General features: G+C 41.4%; 2 protein-coding genes across 7 annotated transcripts in view; one reads left to right on the forward strand and one right to left on the reverse strand.

Annotated features, from left to right (window-relative positions):
- The window catches only part of LOC309710874 (serine/threonine-protein kinase pim-1-like), a 67,832-nt gene extending 55,967 nt beyond the window's left edge, over positions 1-11,865 (forward strand). The window contains exons 1-11 of one of the 5 annotated variants that reach the window (XM_082540700.1): positions 3,230-3,264; positions 3,461-3,559; positions 9,121-9,197; positions 9,591-9,827; positions 9,953-10,078; positions 10,202-10,296; positions 10,435-10,482; positions 10,567-10,785; positions 10,875-11,055; positions 11,142-11,312; positions 11,402-11,865. In XM_082540700.1, the coding sequence (XP_082396826.1) occupies positions 3,245-3,264; positions 3,461-3,559; positions 9,121-9,197; positions 9,591-9,827; positions 9,953-10,078; positions 10,202-10,296; positions 10,435-10,482; positions 10,567-10,785; positions 10,875-11,055; positions 11,142-11,312; positions 11,402-11,493 (1,365 nt within the window). In that variant the 5' untranslated portion in view covers positions 3,230-3,244 and the 3' untranslated portion in view covers positions 11,494-11,865. Of the gene's footprint in view, positions 1-3,229; positions 3,265-3,460; positions 3,576-6,860; positions 7,050-7,142; positions 7,217-7,300; positions 7,458-7,701; positions 9,198-9,590; positions 9,828-9,952; positions 10,079-10,201; positions 10,297-10,434; positions 10,786-10,874; positions 11,056-11,141; positions 11,313-11,401 lie in introns of those variants that run through there. The other 4 variants (XM_082540703.1, XM_082540701.1, XM_082540702.1 and 1 more) reach the window with 4 other exon arrangements.
- On the reverse strand, positions 5,539-17,238 carry LOC309710876 (uncharacterized protein). 2 transcript variants are annotated; one of them, XM_082540710.1, is made up of 5 exons: positions 17,092-17,238; positions 16,689-16,855; positions 16,368-16,566; positions 16,178-16,268; positions 5,539-5,977 (listed from the first exon to the last, which is right to left on the reverse strand). In XM_082540710.1, exons 1-5 carry the CDS (start codon positions 17,221-17,223, stop codon positions 5,577-5,579), a joined length of 990 nt encoding a protein of 329 aa, XP_082396836.1. In that variant the 5' UTR covers positions 17,224-17,238; the 3' UTR covers positions 5,539-5,576. The 2 variants fall into 2 exon arrangements, with proteins under 2 accessions (XP_082396836.1, XP_082396837.1); XM_082540711.1 differs by lacking the exon at positions 5,539-5,977 and adding an exon at positions 13,312-13,725.
- Positions 17,239-18,646: the final 1,408 nt, after the last annotated feature.

Consider the following 18,646-nt stretch of genomic DNA (forward strand, 5'->3'; position numbering starts at 1 on the left):
CAATCAGATGACATACAAATTAGTCAAAGACACCGGTCTGTTGAGCAGCTAGAGTTCTCTTTCAGACAAGACATGACATCACCTTCCCAAAAGTCCAGCAGCTGCTCTCCCCAGTTCCCAGATATTTACATGACATATTGTTGAAAGACTGCAGGATCCACTCGACTACAAGACAGAATAGCAAGGATTGTGTTTGTGTGAAATAAACAAGTTCTACTTCAGCCAAACTAGACGAGACCTTTAGCTGCAAAGAGTTTGTAAAATACTGGGAATTGTAACCATGGCTGACATTCCAGCTATAATAGTGTGTAGCAGATTTAACCAAATAAGATGGGAATAATTATTTATCTGTGACACAGAAGTGAGACAGTCATGCTTGCATTTTATTCCAGTGGGCTCTATGCTGAGTATCCGGTGCCAAATTTTAATTTTTTCTCTACATAAAAAATTATTTGAATATAAATTGATGCAGAAACAGCACAAATTGGTGCATACAGATTCAGCTGCATGAAGGGAATGAAGTGTCTGAGCTGCATAATTAGCACCATGCAGAGAGGAGCTGGTTACATGTGTAAGTGACTTACACGAGCCACAAGGCTAAGTATAGGGCTTTACATATTTGCCATTTGTCTAACCAGTGAATGATCTCCAGTTCAGTTCCCAGGAGAAGGCACAAATCCCCTCAGTGAAGACATCCAGAGTAAAACAATATGCCCAATCACACCCCGCAGCTACCTGCTGTGGCCTGTGAATAAGGGAGCAGCTGAAAGTAACACGAGGCTAATTAGAGATTTAAGGTTTTGCCCGACATCCTAATGTAATAACTCATAGGTTAGCCGATTTGTGGCAGGAAAAAAGTGGAAAAAACTTCAAATTGATCAAATGTAATTAAAACTAAATCATGCACTGTGCTCATCCTGGACCATTTGAATACACAAGCATTGCTCAAAATGTGCCACTTGTATCTTAAAGTAGATTAATGTGTAAATCAGATATATACGTGTATTGATTTAGTAGTCAGACACTCCCCTTTTATCTCCTAATAATTAAAAAGAGGTCTTTTAATTACAGAACCAGCAGCTTATGATCCCATGTGCATGAGCACAGCCCTCATATGCTCCCACTTAATCACACACAATGTCAAGATTTACCACTGGGCCTCAGCACCAAAGGACCCAGTCTATCAAATCTGTGACCTTCGAGTTTTATTTTGTGTGTGTGTGTGTGCGCGCGTGCACGTGTGCGTGCGTGTGTGTGTGATTTAGTAGATTTCAGGACCTGCAGTGCCAGAATGGAGGAGTCAATATGTTCCCTATCAGACAATAAAGTAACCCTCTCTGACTCCCTCGATCCATCTCCAGAACCCTGAATCTTTGATGTAGTTTGTATAATGTAGAGTTCGGAAACGACACCATGTCACGCTGTGCTCGGGTATCTCATTCGGCGTAATTGACAACGCTGTTTGTTTAGACAGGGAGCTATTTTTGGTCAGATTTTACTACTGATTTGAAAAGACAAATGTATGGTTTGATAAAGGCAGCAGCAGGAGGCAAAGGCACACTGAAGGAACATAAAAAAGATTTATTAACCAGTAAACACTTACTCACATGAGGTCATTAGAGGACCACATCTCTTCAGCTAATTGAATTTTTACAATATGTTATCACAAATTTTATTTAGTGCTCCCCTCTTTTTCCTTCATCCACCACATGGTTGCTCCTGCCTGAGCCGGGTTTCTTCTTCTTTCACCGTGCTTTGTCATCAGGGATCGTCCAATTGCTGTTTTCTGATCTGTTGTGTGTCGCTGTGTTGGCAACTAAGTTTTTCAGTTGAGTCGAACAGACAAATCAGTTCCTGTTGGCTTTTGGAAGTTGTGATAGTTCAATGACTTGAGCTGGATATGCCGAGAAGCTAGCAACCTTTTTCTGGTGGTTTGCGTGTGCTCATTATGACCTCGGGTCTTTAATAGCGAACACTGGCTCTGCTTAGAATCTGCTCCTTGTGTGGAAACACAGCTAGACTAGCAAGTAAAGCTAGTTGTAGCAGAAGAGTTTCCTCTTGCTAACCACCTTAAGAGCATTCTCATTCCTAACACGTAACACACTGACAATTTGTCACGTACCCACATAGCAGACAGGTCTGGCCCGGATCTGGTGTCAAGCCAGCACTGCTGGCTGACTGGTGGCATGGTAAGTGGTATGTCATCCAGATATGGGCCAGGCCTGGTGTAGATGGCACTGTTTATGTGATGGTATGCTGAATCTGGCCTGATTGTGGTTTGGTTTATGTAGCCCAGGCTCATAGAAAACAGGTCTGGTTCGGGTCCGGCATCAAGCTGGCACTTCTGACTGACTGGTGTCATGGCAGGGTGTATGTCAACCAGATGTGGGCCAGGTCTGGCAATGATGGCACTGTTTATGTTCTTATTTCAGTTAGTAGACCCAAATGCCATGTTGCAATACTATACTGCTATGGTAGCCAACGTTTCAAATGCAGGTTTTACAGGTTTGTGAGTGTACACTTTATCCAAAACCTAGTTTACTCATTGTTACCACTGGGTGGCTGTAGCGCAGGAGGTAGAGCAGATCACCTACTGATCAGAAGGTTAGTGGTTCGATCCCTGGCTGCTCTAGTCTGCATGTTAAGAGTGTGAATGTGTATGAATATAGTTAGGAAGCAGTCAGCTTAGAGAAAGTGTGTGATTGAATGTGGCATGTTGTATAGAGCACTTTGAGTAATCTGGGAGAGTAGAAAAACACTACATAAGAATCAGTCCAGTCACTGCCTGAACAGAGTTTCGTTATGTTACTTTTGCACTATAATGTTCCAGCACATGTTGTTATTACATGGCTTGATTGAGGTACACATTAGGCTGACATCTGGGGCCAGAGCTGAAACTGTTCTGGGCCAGCACAGGGCCAGCAGTGTGTCTGCACACAACTTACACATGGCCCACGTACCGCAAAGAATGATGGCCATCATTCTTTGGTATGAGGGCCATGTATAAGCACATTGTGTGGGCCAGATCCGGCCCATGCCAATTGTGTTATGTGGGTAGCGTCTGTATGTTACGTGTTGGGATGAGAATGTGTTGTTAGCCAACATGTTGTAGAGAAGATCAAGTGTGGAAAATTTGGCCTCTTTTGTACATTATCAAGGATAGCGATGACAGTGATGGAGAGGGGATGGCGGCTCTGACCATGTCCGTTTTATTAAAACAGACCAGCAGGGTTAAAACGTCTTGATGCATGCTCAATCATCCATGTAAGTAAATCTCCAAAAGTTGATTCTGTCCATCTGGACATAGCTGGACTGGCCGGTATGCCCGATGGTGATTTTTCGTTTTTATAGGCCGATGTTTTTTGGGGTTTTTTAGTAACGGTATAAACAATGAGAGGTGGTGGATTGGCGAGGTGCTGGCAGATGTGTAAAAATAGCTCTGGCGGTGGCTATGGTGGAGCTTCCACAGAGGCCAGCAGGTGGATGAGGGAAATGGGAGGCAGGAGGAGGAGAGACCCGAGGAGGAGAGACCCGAGGCGGCCGCCGGTCCGAGTATCAGGTGAACTGAACTTCAGGTCAGAAGTTATGACCTGCAGTCTATCTGGGTCAGATATGAACCAAGTTTAGGTGGAGTTTATTTTCGTTGTGCTGACTTTTTACAGTCAGTTACAATAACTCGTACTGCGTGCTAGCTAGCATGACGGAGTTTCTATACAGTTGGGTGGGTGCTATGATGTTGCTGATAGTGAACTTTATTTTATTCACAAGGTTAGTTAGTAGCTGCCAACCGTCTCGTAAAAAACGGAATTGTCTCGTATTCAGAGAAAATATTAATATTACTTCTCTCATTCAGTCTACATCACTGTCACAGCAGCGTTCGTTTTCATTCAAAGGCTTTATGGCTTTTCCTATAATACCTGGTGGACCGGTCTCTAGTCAAAATGCCCACAGTTTCTATGTTCAATAATCCAAACAGGTGGTCTGGTAGAGTAGGCTCAATCTTCAGACTTCTCTCTCCCACTGCACAAATGAATCGCTCACGAGGGAAACAGGCTCCTGGACAGAAAAGAGGGTGGCATGAAAAGAACCCACAGACACAGGTAAACAGACTTACAGCCTCCAACACGACTGGTTTCTCAAGCACCAACAGAAGGAACGTCCTCAGTATTTAAAGGGAGCCGACTGCTCACCAGATGAGGAGCAGGTGGGCCAGGCCGGAGGGCGTGGACTAAGAGGATCCTGCCTCTGAAAGGTAGGGCACAGTAACCACACACACACAGATGGAGAGAGAGAAACTGGCAGGAGAACCAGGAGGACAAGGACTGTGACAGTTAATGCCCCTGCATTAAAGTATTGCTTTGAAGAGATGCCAGTTTGCATGTCTGAAACGTGTTGTGGTTCACAGAGGGCAGATTGTGTGAAATTTTGTGACTGTTTAAACTTGTTGAACTATTCTCTTATTTATCACATGTTTCCAAAGTCCTGCTTGAGAATTAAGACCTGGTTTCAGGCTTCGACTCAGAATTAGATTTCAGGTTAGTGTAAAGGTGGGATATAGTTGCAATGGTTACATTTAAGAGTAGGCAGCTTAGCAATGCATCACTGTCAGTGAATGGCGTCATGAAGACCCCCATCCCCTCCAGTGCACAGATTGGCACAGGCAGCAGTCACTCTTGAGGGAATGCTGTAAACAGAGGAAAACCTTTAGTTGAAACACAGAAACTGCTCCTCCAGACGCCCTTGGCATCTGCCAGTGCATTTACTCTGGGCCTCAGAAACGCGCCTCGCATATCTGAAGTGAATTCAATTAGGGGCAGTCAAGACAGGCAAAGAACAGATGGTGAGACAGACTGACAGCCAGCTTTGTCATTGTCTTGCTACAGATCTTTTAAATGATTGATTCATAAATGGCACGAAACAAATTCATTCAAGGGGCTCAGCTACATCTTCATTTGCTAAGCTGCTGCCAGCATCAGAAACTGTTAGACTTGCAAATGCACAAAAAGACCCCAAAAAAGAAATCTTTCTACCTTCTGCAAAGTTCATCGCCCCAGAAAAGACAAGTCAAAACAAGTAAAAAAAAATAAAAATGTAACAGCCTCCCGATTATGACCGATATATCATTTACGTCACTGATACATCCGTAACTGAAATTAACTCAGAACAATTTGTTTATTGTTTTAAATGGTCATTCAGAATCAGAAGATTATTTACGGTGATGTTTTTGGTGGGAGTGAAACAACAATCTACTGATAAAACCAATAAAAATAAGATATGATAATAAGAAATAACCACTGTTGGAAGCCTTATTTACTCTTATCGCCTTAATCATGTGCAGTAATTAAAGTTGAAATGAGAAACTTTGCATTTGAAAGATGCTCTTCTACTGGGCACTCAAAATGCTTTCTTACAACAAGCATCATTCATCCACACCTTCATACATAATGTGCGCACATTTTAAATATAAATTAATATTACTGTAGCAGTATTTTTTTTTTTTTTTTTAAGATAAAATGGCCACATTTAAGAAGGCAGGACCTGCAGTTATTGTCCTTTTCCAGACATTTATCTGGCACTTACTTTGGGGTTTTCTGCAGCTCGTCCTCGGGGCCCTCCAGACACAGAGACAGCAGGTCATAACCCAGGATCTTCTGGGCTATGGTGAACATTTCTTTAATGTTGGGGTATTTCAAAAGTCCTCTGCCCATGCCCACAAACTGGCTGCCCTGACTGGGGAAGAGGAGCACGGAGCAGCCGCTGCTTTTGGGTCTCCGCTGAGGCGCCGCTGCTGGCTCGCTGTTCGGGGGAAAAGCGGGGGCTTCAGCCGGAGGAGGGTAATCTCCAGCCGTGGAACCGGGCTTGTTGGTGGACAGCGTCCTGCTCAGAGAGACCAGCGACCTGACCTTCCCTCTGGAAGATGCCGCCATCCTGACTGCCACTGATGCCAACATGAGCTGTTCCTCATCCAACGACGTGTCTGCAGATGAAATAAGACGCACAGCCCGCCCGGACAAACTGTAATCACCAAAAGAGTCAACTTTGCTTGAACTCAATTCTGATATCTGCTCGGCATGACACCTCACAGGGAGACGAAAACAACCGCCAGAGGAGAAAAGAACAAAATCTTCAGCGAAGGAAGATGATATCTCCAATAAAACTATTTTTGAAGCCATTATGGGACTTGACAAAAAATTTGAAGCACAACTGGAGGATATCAAGGAACAAAACAGACAAAGTGCAGCTATGGTTGCCAGCTTGGCTAAGGCTGTAGAGTTTAACGCTGCAGAGATAGCTGATTGCAAACTGAAAGTTGTTAAACTGGCAAATGCGAATGAACTGCTGCTTAAAGAAAACGAAGACTTGAAAAGAAGAGTGAGAGAACAAGAGCGCTACCGAATGAGGTGGTGCCTAAAACTGAAAGGGGTGAAGGAAGACAAAGACGAAAACATTAGAGTGAAGGTTTTGCAAACGCTTCAGAAGATTGCCCCTGACTTGAACTTAGAAGAGGCTGTTGATATTGTCCACCGCTTAGGGAAACAAGTTGATGGCAGAAACAGAAACATCATTATTCTATTCACACAGAGGCGAATTAAAGAAGAATTGTGGAGGCGCACCAAAGACTCTTCAACCTGCAAGCAAGAAGGCATCAGCTTCACAGAGATGTTGCTGCAGGAGGACATACAAGATCGACAGCGCCTATGGCCTCTGGTGGAGGAAGAAAGACGTGCAAAACTACAAATATCTGTAGTTTCCACTCCGTATATTTTCAAAACAAACTCGTTACTTTGGGTTTAACGCATTTGGGGGAAGTTAATATGTCACGTCACTGCAGGCCTTCAAACAATGAGATTTGAGCCTAAACAGTGAAAGGCAGTCGCGTTTTAATCAGTAGAGGATGTCGCATAAAAAGAGATGAAAGAACAAACCATGTACTGTAGTTTTGATTTATTTATTTTTAGCACAACACCAGAACAACCCCACGTGCCCATAATTTGCGGTACTTCAGAAAAAAAGGAGTGAACATAAAAGGGAGTAAAATGTTGTGTCAGGTAATTTCAAATGCAGCATTTCTATCACCTCAACAAACACTAACTGTGTCACAGTGTGTTGCTATCTAAAGCTCTACTTGCTGTATTTCACAGGAAGAGAAAGAATGAGAGCTAACTTCACTCAGAGATATAGAAAGAAAGAGAAAGAAACCAGGCTGTATTTAAAGGTAAGGACTGCTTAGTGATATTTGATAAAATGTAGTTGTATTTTAACAGGGAGATAAAGTGCTTGTCTTACTCCCTTCTTCTAGCTCGAAATTACTTGCCAAGTGGTAAGGACCGTTCATGGTCACACGGTGAGAACATTGGTGTTGACTATGAAGAGATAGGGTCAGACAGGGGAGGGGCCAGTCAGATTTATCAACTCAACCTCCTTAAAGCATGGAGAGAGGCTGAAACCAATCTCTGGTGAGCCCGGTTAAGGAAAGAGATGAGTTGGTGCCTGAGATGCCAAATTCCAACATCCTCATTCCCGCCATTGAGATAACACTCTCACACAGGCCCAGAGAGCAGATGTTGCTGCATTGCAGATGTGTTATACCCCCTGCCCAGCCGAATGACTCTCAAAAAGAAAATTTTGCAGAAAATCAATGTGATCGCTTGGATCACTGGAATTATCATCTCGATATCTCTTGTCCTTCTTTCATTTCAGACGTCTTGAAAACAAGTTTTAACAAAGTCCTGGAGAAGTGCCCAATGCTGGAGGACCTCCTGCTTTACCCCTGGCTCAGATAAACTCCTCTCTGACACAAACACACACGCATACTGAATTCACATCTTGCCATACAAATGTGATACAGTAACCAACTTTCTTTCTTTCAGAAAAAAAGAAAATTGGGAGATTCAAAAATTTCCTCACAGTAATGTTTGCATCAGTCTATCAGACGAATCCCCTCCAAGTCCAATATTTACATCAGTTACAGTGATAATGCTTGGTGTCTACTTTCAGCCACCGCAGTAGAATGCCAGGAATGAATCTCATTGAAATTGTAGTTGCATTTGCTATTTCATTTAATTGTCATGGATGATACACAGATAACCCAACAGCAAACAGAGGAAAACAATGGGCTTAAATACACAGAGGGATAAATGAGGGAATAAGACACAGGATGAGAGCACAGCTGCGAGAAATCACAAACAACAAGACCATGGGGAAGGAAAACTGAAAACACTAACATAGTCTAAGGAGCTTAGAAAGAAAACGTCTGGACTTCTTTAAGTTGCTTGAAGACGTTCAAGCAAAGTTTAAGTTCTTTTCATCCGAGAAGGTGAAACATCTTCAAGCAACTTCAAGTCCAGACGCTTTCTTTCCAAACTCCTTAGACTACGATGACCTAGATGACTGAGAACCTTCACAGACATGAAAACACTAACACAGCACACATGACTATCAAAGTAAAACAGCAAACAAGAGACTTTTACAAAGACACAGAGTTGACACAGAGACATGACTGACTGGGGAGAAATTGGGGAACATGGAAACAAGAGTGACTAGACATGACACGTGGGACACAGGGGCAAGGCAAAGTAACAGAAACCTAAAGCCTAAGAATATAACACAAGAAGAAAACAATAAAGAGAACCAAAAACATACATAAGAATAATCAATGAATATAAATGAACAAACACAAAACACTGGGTCACAGACTCACTACCATGACAGTTAAATGTACATAATAAATACTTTAAATCAGATGACAATGTAGCTGACACTGTGTTTATTAGTGTGTGGTCAACCACAAATCTTCATACTGTCATCCATACATGAGGTCTTTATACAAATGATGAAAGATAATGAAAGAAACTGTTTAATTGATATGAAATGATTGAATTATATGAAATATTATGGCTTTGTCTGCCAGTGTTTTTCTGTAAACTACTTTGAACTACTGGCAGTCAGTGAAGTCACTGAAAGGCAAGATTCTATGTTGTGTTGCCGTAGTTTCCAGAGTTTACTTATAAAGCTCACTTACAGAATTCAGTTAGAAAAGTCAAGCATTTGAAGGGTGCACATTTGAAGGAATATTAACTCAATCTTAGCTCATTACGGTTTACATTTTCGATTTTAAAGGGTCTCCGAAATTACAATGAAAAAGGAAACAAGAAAAATTGCCACTCCAGCCGATAAGAAAGATTCGGGAGATCAAGGTAAGTAAAATAATAAAATCAAATCCTGGTAAAATCCAAATCCTAGAAATGTTGACACTGTGTGAATCATTTTTGGAGCAATTGAATCATATGTTTAATTGAAAATAGCTTTAATACAAGATGTCTAATCAAAGAAAGGTTACCGGTCTTTTGGTAAAATAATGTAATAAGTTTATTCTTGGACTCAACAGTAAAAACAGACCAACAAGTGCCATCAAGATCTAAGACTTAGTAAACCTAGTATCAACTCGCACTGATCAGTTTTTTTTTTTCATCCCAAGATTAAACTTGTGATCATTTAAGCAAAAGCAATTTCAAATTCTTTGCCATCAAACTGCTTCCAGTCTTGATGTCGGGGACTCTTTTTCACCACTGTGTTGTTGTCGTTTATAGATCGTAAGAGCAGGACTGCTAAAAGAAAGGCCAGTCCTGAAAAGAAGACCCCAATGAAAAGGAGGAGGGTCGCTGAGCAGGCTGGTCCTTCCACCAGCTCAGATGTGGTCAAAGGAGTGAAGCGCAAGGTTGTGCAAGATGAAGAGGACACAACAAAGAAAGCAAAGAGGGCTAAACTTCTTGACCATATGAGCGGTGACAAGGAGCAAGCATCCTCCTCGTTGGACTCTGGTAAAGGTAGGCTAATTAGTTGAATAAGGGGGTAGATTAAGTGTGGTTGCTAGGTTTAAGATATTGGTGTTTAGTGTTTGTGTCTATCATCCAGTGAGCTGATGTGCTTTTGGTGTTTTCCACATCTCCAGACTTGAACAACAAACAGGTGTGCGCAAAAAATGGCAAAAGAAAGGCCACGGGAGACGACAGAGAGTCACCCAAGAAAAAAAAAAGGAATGTGGACCAGGACAAAAAATCAGTGGCAGACCAAAAACGTAAGTAGCAAGCAGCTTGGGTTTTATATTCAGGGGAAGGGCAAAAGGAACATTTAGGCTACAGAGGAGAGTAATTTGTGTCACAGCTGTAATAAAACAAGATTTGCTGTTTTGTCTGTTCAGGTGAATTCCAAGCCAGATATGTGGAGGAGCACCAGCTCGGAGAAGGAGGCTGCGGAGCAGTGTTTTCTGGCTACCGGATAGAAGATCGTTTTCCAGTAAGTGTTCAGATGATGGTAGTAAGACAGGCAGTGACGCAGATAATGGATAATATCGTAAACTGAGACGTCTGCTGTGTTTCCACCTTTCATTATGTCATACTGAGGAAATGCTCACCAATGCTCTGTGTCTTCTAGGTTGCCATCAAACACATTCCCAAAAATAAAGTCTACTGCAAAGTGGCGGTAAGCGTCCAACACTTGAATCAGTTTTACATTACTGGATTGAATGCGGCGTTCCTCATCATCCACTTTGTTGTAATATTTCAGGATGAAAGCGGGAAGATGCTCTCGGTGGAAGTGGCCATTATGGTTAAACTTGCAGGTGAAGCAGAAGGGTCAGTGGGAATATCAGCACCTGTGTCCTTGCTGGAGTGGTTCGACCTTGGCAAAGAGCTGATCCTGGTGCTGGAGAGACCTGTCCCCGCTGTGGACCTGCAAAAATACAAAGCAGAAAATGGAAGAACTTTACCAGAGGACAAGGCCAAGGTAGGTTGACTGGGAGAGCCTTAGACTGTACAGCATTCAATCAAGGCAGAGAAGCATTAACTCATTATTGTGTTTTTCATCTTTTCCAGGTCATTCTGAAGCAACTAGTTGATGCTGTAAAGGAACTTGAGGATAAACACATCTTTCATCGGGACATCAAGGGAGAAAACATTCTGATTGAGACCGGCTCCGATGTGCCTCGAGTTCGCATCATTGACTTTGGACTGAGCTGCTTTGTTAAGCAGCGATCTCTGTATCGCGTCTTCTATGGTAACATATTCTGCTCCTGCTTTTCACAGATGTAACAATTTGTGTCTTTTGTTTTAGAAGAAATTGTAATTGTGTCTGTTTGTTAGGCACTCCTCTTCACACCCCTCCCGAGTGGTACAGGAGGAGCTGCTACAGGTGTGGACCCACCACGGTGTGGCAAATGGGAGTGGTGTTGTATGAAGCGCTTCATGCACGGCACTTTAGTACCGAGAGGTTCCTCGCAAAGAAACTGAGCATCAAAAAGCGTCTGTCCACAGGTAAGAAAACTTCACACTTCCAGATTCACTGATGCCTTGGATCACTAGAACTATCATCTTCATCTTTTGGATCTTTTCTTTCTTTCAAGAATGCCAGAATTTCTTGGAGGCATGTTTAACTATAGCCCCGGAGAAGCGCCCAACACTGGAGGAGCTCCAGCTTCACCCCTGGCTAAGATAACACACACAAACACACAATTCACACCTTATCATATAAGTGTGATACATTGTGGTAACCTCCTTTCTTTTTTCTGTTGGACAGGAATGGGTCAATCTTAAAAAATAAATAAATAAAAAATTAGCTTTTTCGGACTTCCTGTAACCCCCCCAGCCATCCCAGGAAAGGGGATCTCTCTTTGAATGGGCTTTCCCGAGGTTTCTTCCCATCGATCTGGCCCCCTGGGGAGTTTTTCCTCGTCTTCATAGAGAGCTTGGGCTGGGTCAGGAGCTCCATCAAAACTGTCTTTATTTGATGACATTAAAGTCATCAAATAAAGATGTGTTTTACTTAAAGTAAAATTGGATCAAAATAAAACTTGTTTAATTCATCTTTGCTGAGGATTCTCCTTCATTACTATTTTGTTTTGTTTTGTTTTTTTTTACCCATGGTGCATTTTGACAAATAAGAAAACTGAATCAGGTTAAAGTGTGCACAAAGACAGTCACACTGCAAATGATCTGAAGACTTGCATCTGTTGCTCTAACCCCCAACTAGTTTAGACAGATTTCCAGGTTCTACCAGAGGTTTTTTCCTTCAAGAAGGGAGTTTTTCCTTCCCACTGTTGCTGAGTGTTTGCTCATAGTGGGTTGTAAAAGCATAAAAGTTAATAAGAGGCATTCATAGCAGAGTTATCACAGAGGGAACTATATAGCTTAAATGTACAATTTCTACAGGACGAATTATAACTTCATTATGTATAAAAGCTTCTGTGGATAATTACTCCTATTTGTAACTTTACACAAGAGAAAGTTTGGTGTCACACTATTTATAACAGGTTGGGTTTTGTCCTCTGAGTTGAGCCTTTGGTTGCAGTTTATTGAAGAATTTCCTCTAAAGTAGCTGTTGATAAAGATTTAAAGTCCTGTTTATATACAGAAATATGCTTTAGTTCATGTTTTTTACATGTCTGCCTCAGTGGATCAGTAGAAGATCTGGCACAGGAAACTAGATGATGAAAAAAGGGTACGAATACACATATATATCTATATCTATATAGATACAGATATATACACACACACACACACACACAGGTTGCAACGTAGTATTTTCATTTTTTCTTAGCATTTCTTTAACGCCTTGGTGCAAAAGAATACCTGCATCTGTGTGTTGGAAAAAAGAACTACAAATTTGGAAAGGAATTTATTCATGTTCTTACTCATAGATGGAGTACATGGTTTAAAAAACACTGAGGAAACAGATATGAGGCGGCTGTATTAACATAAAAACATTAATACAGTTAAAAATGAATAAAAAGTTGCACGCTTAAACTTATTTCTCTACAGTTTGTACAATTAATCCATGTAACAATAGGTTCTCTCTTAATATAGTAGTTATTAAAAGATCTTTACATAAAAATACATTTTTAAGTACTCTCCAGTGGAAGTCTGTTGTGGCTTATGTTTCTAAATGACACAACCATAAAGCAGTCCACAGAATATACAAATATGTCTTTGATAAGTGAATGTTGGCTCCCACAATGGCCTGTTAAGTTATTGCAAAAATAATTTACTGCATAATATGTCAGATTAGAACATGTTATAAGCACAAAACTGAAGGGGAAACAATAAAAACAAAAATGAAAAAACAAATACTAAATTAAGTTAAAGGATATTTCTTACTATACTATATAATTGTATAATGTTGCGTTTGATTGCAAAAGAAAACCCACCAAGAAAAAAAGAAAGAAAGAAAAAGAGAGAATAGTTTAATATATTCAAAACACATTCTTTTCTTTTATTTAAGCTGTAGCGAGATTCAGCTGGACAAAAGAGAAAGAAAATTATTACAGATTTGTTTTATTAATCATGAATAAACTTTATTATACACAACTCTAAATTTCAGTTGGTCTTAGTCAGATGTGTTTTTAATTAAATCCTGCAACACTGTGCTCGCTGCCATCACTTTATATCTTAGTGTGCAATTCAAATATATACTTATTACAATATTTTTCCCCCTTAACTCTCAACTGGCGTTTTTAAAATGTCTGTGATCATATTTGTCCGTTGACTTCTGTCTGGGCCTCGAACGATTCATCAGACAGGTTGGCAGCCTCCAACTGATGCTCCAGACTTTCATCATCGCCTCTATTCTGATCAACTCTTATCTTAAACTTAGTGATGAACTCATTACTGGCCAGCGCGCCCTCCTTTTTAGGGCATGTGGGCTTTGATAACAGCCGGCTTTCCAGTCGCTCTGCAAAGAAAATTCACAAAACATTTCTTATTTGGTAAGCTTGTTAACAAATTTTAGTTCAGTTTTGCTGAAAGTTATAGCATGCATCAAGTAAGAAGCAATTGGTTTTTAAAAAGCATATACATTCCCCAAAACATTTTTATTATGTGCATTTTGGAGAATAAAAGATTGTACACAATTTCCCTTTTTAAAGTAAAAAGATTATTAAGTCTAATTCTTACTTATTCAGTAGATTAAAGTATTGAAACATCATTATTCATAAAATATGCACATTACAAAATTAAAGTTATTCAAAAACTACTCAAGTACTTACTCCAATACTCACATTATTCAAGTAAATTTAATTTTTGCCAATGTAATGTCACATAAAATCTTAATCTGAATAAGGGATTTGAACCCCACTGTCACGGCCAGGGGATCAGCAGGCCGCTGACTAGTAGTGTTCTCTCTCTCTCTCTCGCCAGGGCAGAACTCATGGTAGGTTCACGCCCTCGGCCCACGCCCCTCTGAGGAGGAAACACCTGGGCCTCATCAGTGCAGCCAGCATTTAAGCCAGGGAGTGGCTTCTACTCATCACTGGATCGTTGTGTGTGACTGGCGTCAGTGCAGCCCGGCTCTGAGCAAGTTCTCTTTTGCTTCCCTGTGCAAAACCTCTAACGTGTGTTTCCTTCTGTACATAGATCCCCTGGACCCGACTCTGCATCCCCCGAGCGGTGTTTGGAGAGAGAGTCAGAAGAGGAGCAAGTGTCTTTTCCCTACCTGGATTTCCCCAGAGCCTTTTCCCTGTCACCGCTTTGTATATAGCACTATCCCCTGCACTGTTTGTATATACACCTGGTGGAACTGTAATAAATACAGACTGTGCCTCTGAGTCCTGCGTGTGAGTCCTCAAGCGAACCGTGACACCCACACAGATGAGAGCTTAGCAGTGAAGCTCTCTCTTAAAATTTGAGTTATAAAGTCAGAAGTTATCACTGACAGAGATCCATGTTCTTTTAACATAAGAAAGAATATTTGCTGAAATTGACATTAATCCAAGCCCTTAAAACGCCATTTTGGATTAAGCATTTCCTTTTAGAAAAGTCTTCAATGAGCAGGAAGCTCCAGTACTGAAAAAAGAAGCCAACATCATCTGCTAAACGTGCTAAAAGTAAGTAAGTCCCCGTAGACTCCTATGATCAAAACACATACAGTATAAAAGTTATAGGTTACAGATCTGAAAAGTAAAACAAATGTGCAAAAAGACTTATGGTCCCATAGAAGTCTATTCCATTTGCCTGGAATTAGGTGAACACCTTTGTGACAAATTTAATGGCTCAGTCATTTGTTTCATGTCATATTTAATAAAAGACTGACATGGTGGCATGTGGAATTGTCCATTTTGCACATATTTGGTCATTCTAAGCGTCAGAAGGGGAAAGATCATTCTGGGAATGCCTACTGGCGAAGGATGTGTGACTGACAAGTCCAGTGTGTGAAGTTTAACTACAGTCTAAGGAGCTTGGAAAGAAAAGCATCTGGACTTCTTTAAGTTTCTTGAAGATGTTTCACTTCTCATCTGAGAAGCTTCTTCAGTTCAGAATTTCTTCAGAGAACTGAAGAAGCTTCTTGAATGAGAGGTGAAATGCTCTTCAAGAAACTTAAAGAAGTCCAGATGCTTTTCTTTCCAAGCTCCTTAGACTACGATGACCTGAACGACTGAGAACCTTAACAGACAGTTCTTCCCTTCATTCATCATGCCTGATTTCAAAACACCAAGATGGCAGTCGTGAAAACACTCATCTTGAGTCTTCATGGGACTATGGTGAGATCAGTTATGCCTCTTATGATGCTGTCCCAGACTTCAAAGCAGTATAAAACATGTTTGCAGCCTGTAACAACTGTGCATGCGCTTATTTTTCGTTTTAAGATTTCCGTGTTTAAATCATAATAAGATTTATTTTTAATTTTAATTAACTTGAGGTGAGTCAGATTCTTTCATTCAAGTCACTGAATGAATCTCTTGACATGTTTGGGGGTAGGTGCCTTTTGTAGCATTTTAATGCAATTATCTGACAGATTATATGGTCTACACCATAGGTGTCAAACTCTGGCCAAATTTGGCCCGCAGCCTAATTACATTTGGCCCGCGAAGCCATACCAAATTACTATTAGAGCTGGCCTACTGGTATTATACAGCTAATATATATATCGTTTAGTATTAAGCTTTGCTTGTTCCATATTCAGTTTTTCAGCAAAATGTGTTTGAGTCCATAAGAAAAGATTCATTCTTATATCTGGAGGAATAAATATATTTCAATAAATATTAAAGTTAGCCTGCGACTTTGTTCCAGTTTTGAATTTTGGCCCACTGTGTATTTGAGTTTGACACCCCTGGTCTACACTGTTATTAACTATACTAACACTCTGTTCCAGAAGTCTGTGCTGCAAAGAGGCAAAGTGAATACCGCACCTGCAGGAGTAATGGGGGTCATCAGTCGGTTCAGCTGGATGTTCCAGTGCCGTACCTGTTGACTGGCATTCCTCAGCCTCTCCTGAACCTCCTGGAAACAAAAATCATGCAGGCATCTTCATCAGTGTTGTTTTAGAAGAGCACTAAATAAGATGCTGCTCACAAAGCCAGTCAAAACAAACTTGTTCACCTCCAGACGCTGGTGACTTCTTTGGCGAGATGCCTGCAGATCCTGGAGCTCCTGAGAGGCAGAGTTGAGGGCTGAGGGGGTGTCCTCATCGGGACTGCCATCTGACAGCTCCTGTATGGGGCTGAGGTTTTGCATTGTACGTTGCTGCTCCTGGAGGAGCTGGAAATGTTTCCTCTTTTCATCTTCAGCCTGCAGCAACCTGAAGGAGGGGAAAAAGGGAAGAAGCAACTGAAAATGTTAATACTTCTCATGGATATCTCAGATCTCCATCACAAATAAAATAATAAAGGGCCATAATAAGAGTTAGAAATCCATTGTTACCGCTCAAGCTCCAGTCTGGCCCTCTCCTCCTCCAGCCGAGCCTGGATCTCCATATTAAGGGCAACTTCCAGCTGCTGCTGTGTCAGCTCCAGCTCCCTGATCCTCTTCTTCTGTTGTTCAGCCTCCTTTTCCTTCACCTGCATCTCAGCCTGCATGCTGTCTTTTATCTATGCACACACACACACACAGCTACATAAACAGATGCACCAACAGAGCGGTATAAACTGACCTATTCCTGAATTACCTTTTCCTGGACTGTCATAACCATTTTTCCAAATCATTAAAGACTAGGTGTGAATTTTATAATGACAGTCAACATTTTGCTGGAGTTCTCAAAGATCAAAGTCAAGGAGAAAAGACTCTGTACATAATTGGTGTCAAGTGGAAAACTTTTTTTTTTTACCATCACAGCCTCTTTCAGCTGTCTTTCCAGTTCCAGCTGCACCTCCCTCTGCTTCCTCCGCTCTCTCTCCTCTGCCTCCCTTCGGCGAGTTTCCAGTTCCCGTGCATGCTGTGAAACAGATGAAAGAGACATTGTTTGCTTTGTGTTTTCACCTCTATCCAGCAGGTGACACTAGGCCATCAGCTTCGAGGTTCAACGTATTGTGCTTTCAGCAGTGCTCTTCTTGATAACTTGGTTGAAGTAAGTGGGTATTTGAGTTCATGTTGCTTTCCTTACAGCTGTAAGTAATCTGCTCATTCCGCTTTTGATCTTTGGCACCAACAAGTGATTTTTTCCCAGAGAAGTGCTGCTCACAGGAGATTTCCTCCATTTCAGACCATTTTCTATAAACCGGTTAGATGGTTGTACAGTTTCTGAAATACTCAGACAAGCCTGTCCGACACAAACAACAATGCATGTTCAAAGTCATTTAAATCCCCTTTGACCTTCAGCAGGTCATCTTATTAATGTATACATGCCTAAATGCACTGAGCTGCTGCTATGTGATAGGCTGATTAGGTATTTGACCTAATGAGCAGCTCAACAGGTGTATCTAACAAAAATTTGGCCAGTGAGTGTACAGTGGGGCAAAAAAGTATTTAGTTAGCCACCGATTGTGCAAGTTCCCCCACTTAACATAAGAGTTATGAGTTATAAGATGCAGGTCGATGTGTAAAAATAACTCAGTTGTTTGGTGGTGGCTATGGCGGGGCTTCCACAGAGGCCAGTAGGTGGATGAGGGAAGGGGAAGCAGGAGGAGAGCCCCGAGGCGGCCACCAGTCCGAGTGTCAGGTGAACTGAACTTCAGGTAAGAAGTTATGACCTGCAGTCTATCTGGGTCAGATACAAACTAAGTTTAGGTGGAGTTTATTTTCGTTGTGCTGACTTTTTACAGTCAGTTACAATACCTCATACTGTGTGAGCTAGCATGACAAGTTTATACAGATGTTCGGTTGCTATGATGTTACTGATAGTGAACTTTATTTTATTCATAAGGTTAGTTAGTAGAGTTGCCAACAGCTCCTTAAAAAATGGAATGGTCCCTCATTCATAGAAAATATTACGCGTTTGGTATTGAGCTGAGAAGAGACGCAGTTTGTCCCGGACTTCAGCTAGGATGGAAAAAGACACAAAACTGGAGTTATTCTGTCTTTACGCTGCACAGCTGCCTCTTCTCCTCTCATTCTCTCTCCTCTCTCTCCTGTTGCTACTTCAATCATGAAACTGATCAATGATCAGCTGATCGTCTCTCTTGTTTGTTTATCACCCACTTTGAGCCAGAAAGAGGAAACCAGCAGATGTCGCGCTAAACAGCAGCAGCACGTTTAAGCTTGATCAGCTGTTGTTAGAATTTATTTAATATTACTTTCTAGTATCAGCTGATGTTTGCTGGAGCCACAGCTGTAAAGCTGCTGGTCATGGTGTGGGTTTGGTTATGTGGTGAGAGGGAAACATGAAGATGAAACCAGGAGATGTCCTTACTGAACCATCAGAGCTGAACAGGTGATGGAGAAAC

This window comes from Aulonocara stuartgranti (assembly GCF_965226115.1).
Source record: "Aulonocara stuartgranti genome assembly, chromosome: 7".
NCBI lineage: Eukaryota > Metazoa > Chordata > Actinopteri > Cichliformes > Cichlidae > Aulonocara > Aulonocara stuartgranti.

Bases quoted from the DNA above. Each gene is read 5' to 3' on its own strand.
- LOC309710876 (XM_082540710.1), bottom strand. From the start codon at position 17,223: ATGTCTCTTTCATCTGTTTCACAGCATGCACGGGAACTGGAAACTCGC. The intron at 16,856-17,091 runs GTAAAAAAAAAA...GTGTGTGCATAG, and splicing joins AGCTGAAAGAGGCTGTGATG to ATAAAAGACAGCATGCAGGC. The intron at 5,978-16,177 runs GTGCGGTATTCA...TTTCATCTGCAG, and splicing joins GACCCCCATTACTCCTGCAG to ACACGTCGTTGGATGAGGAA.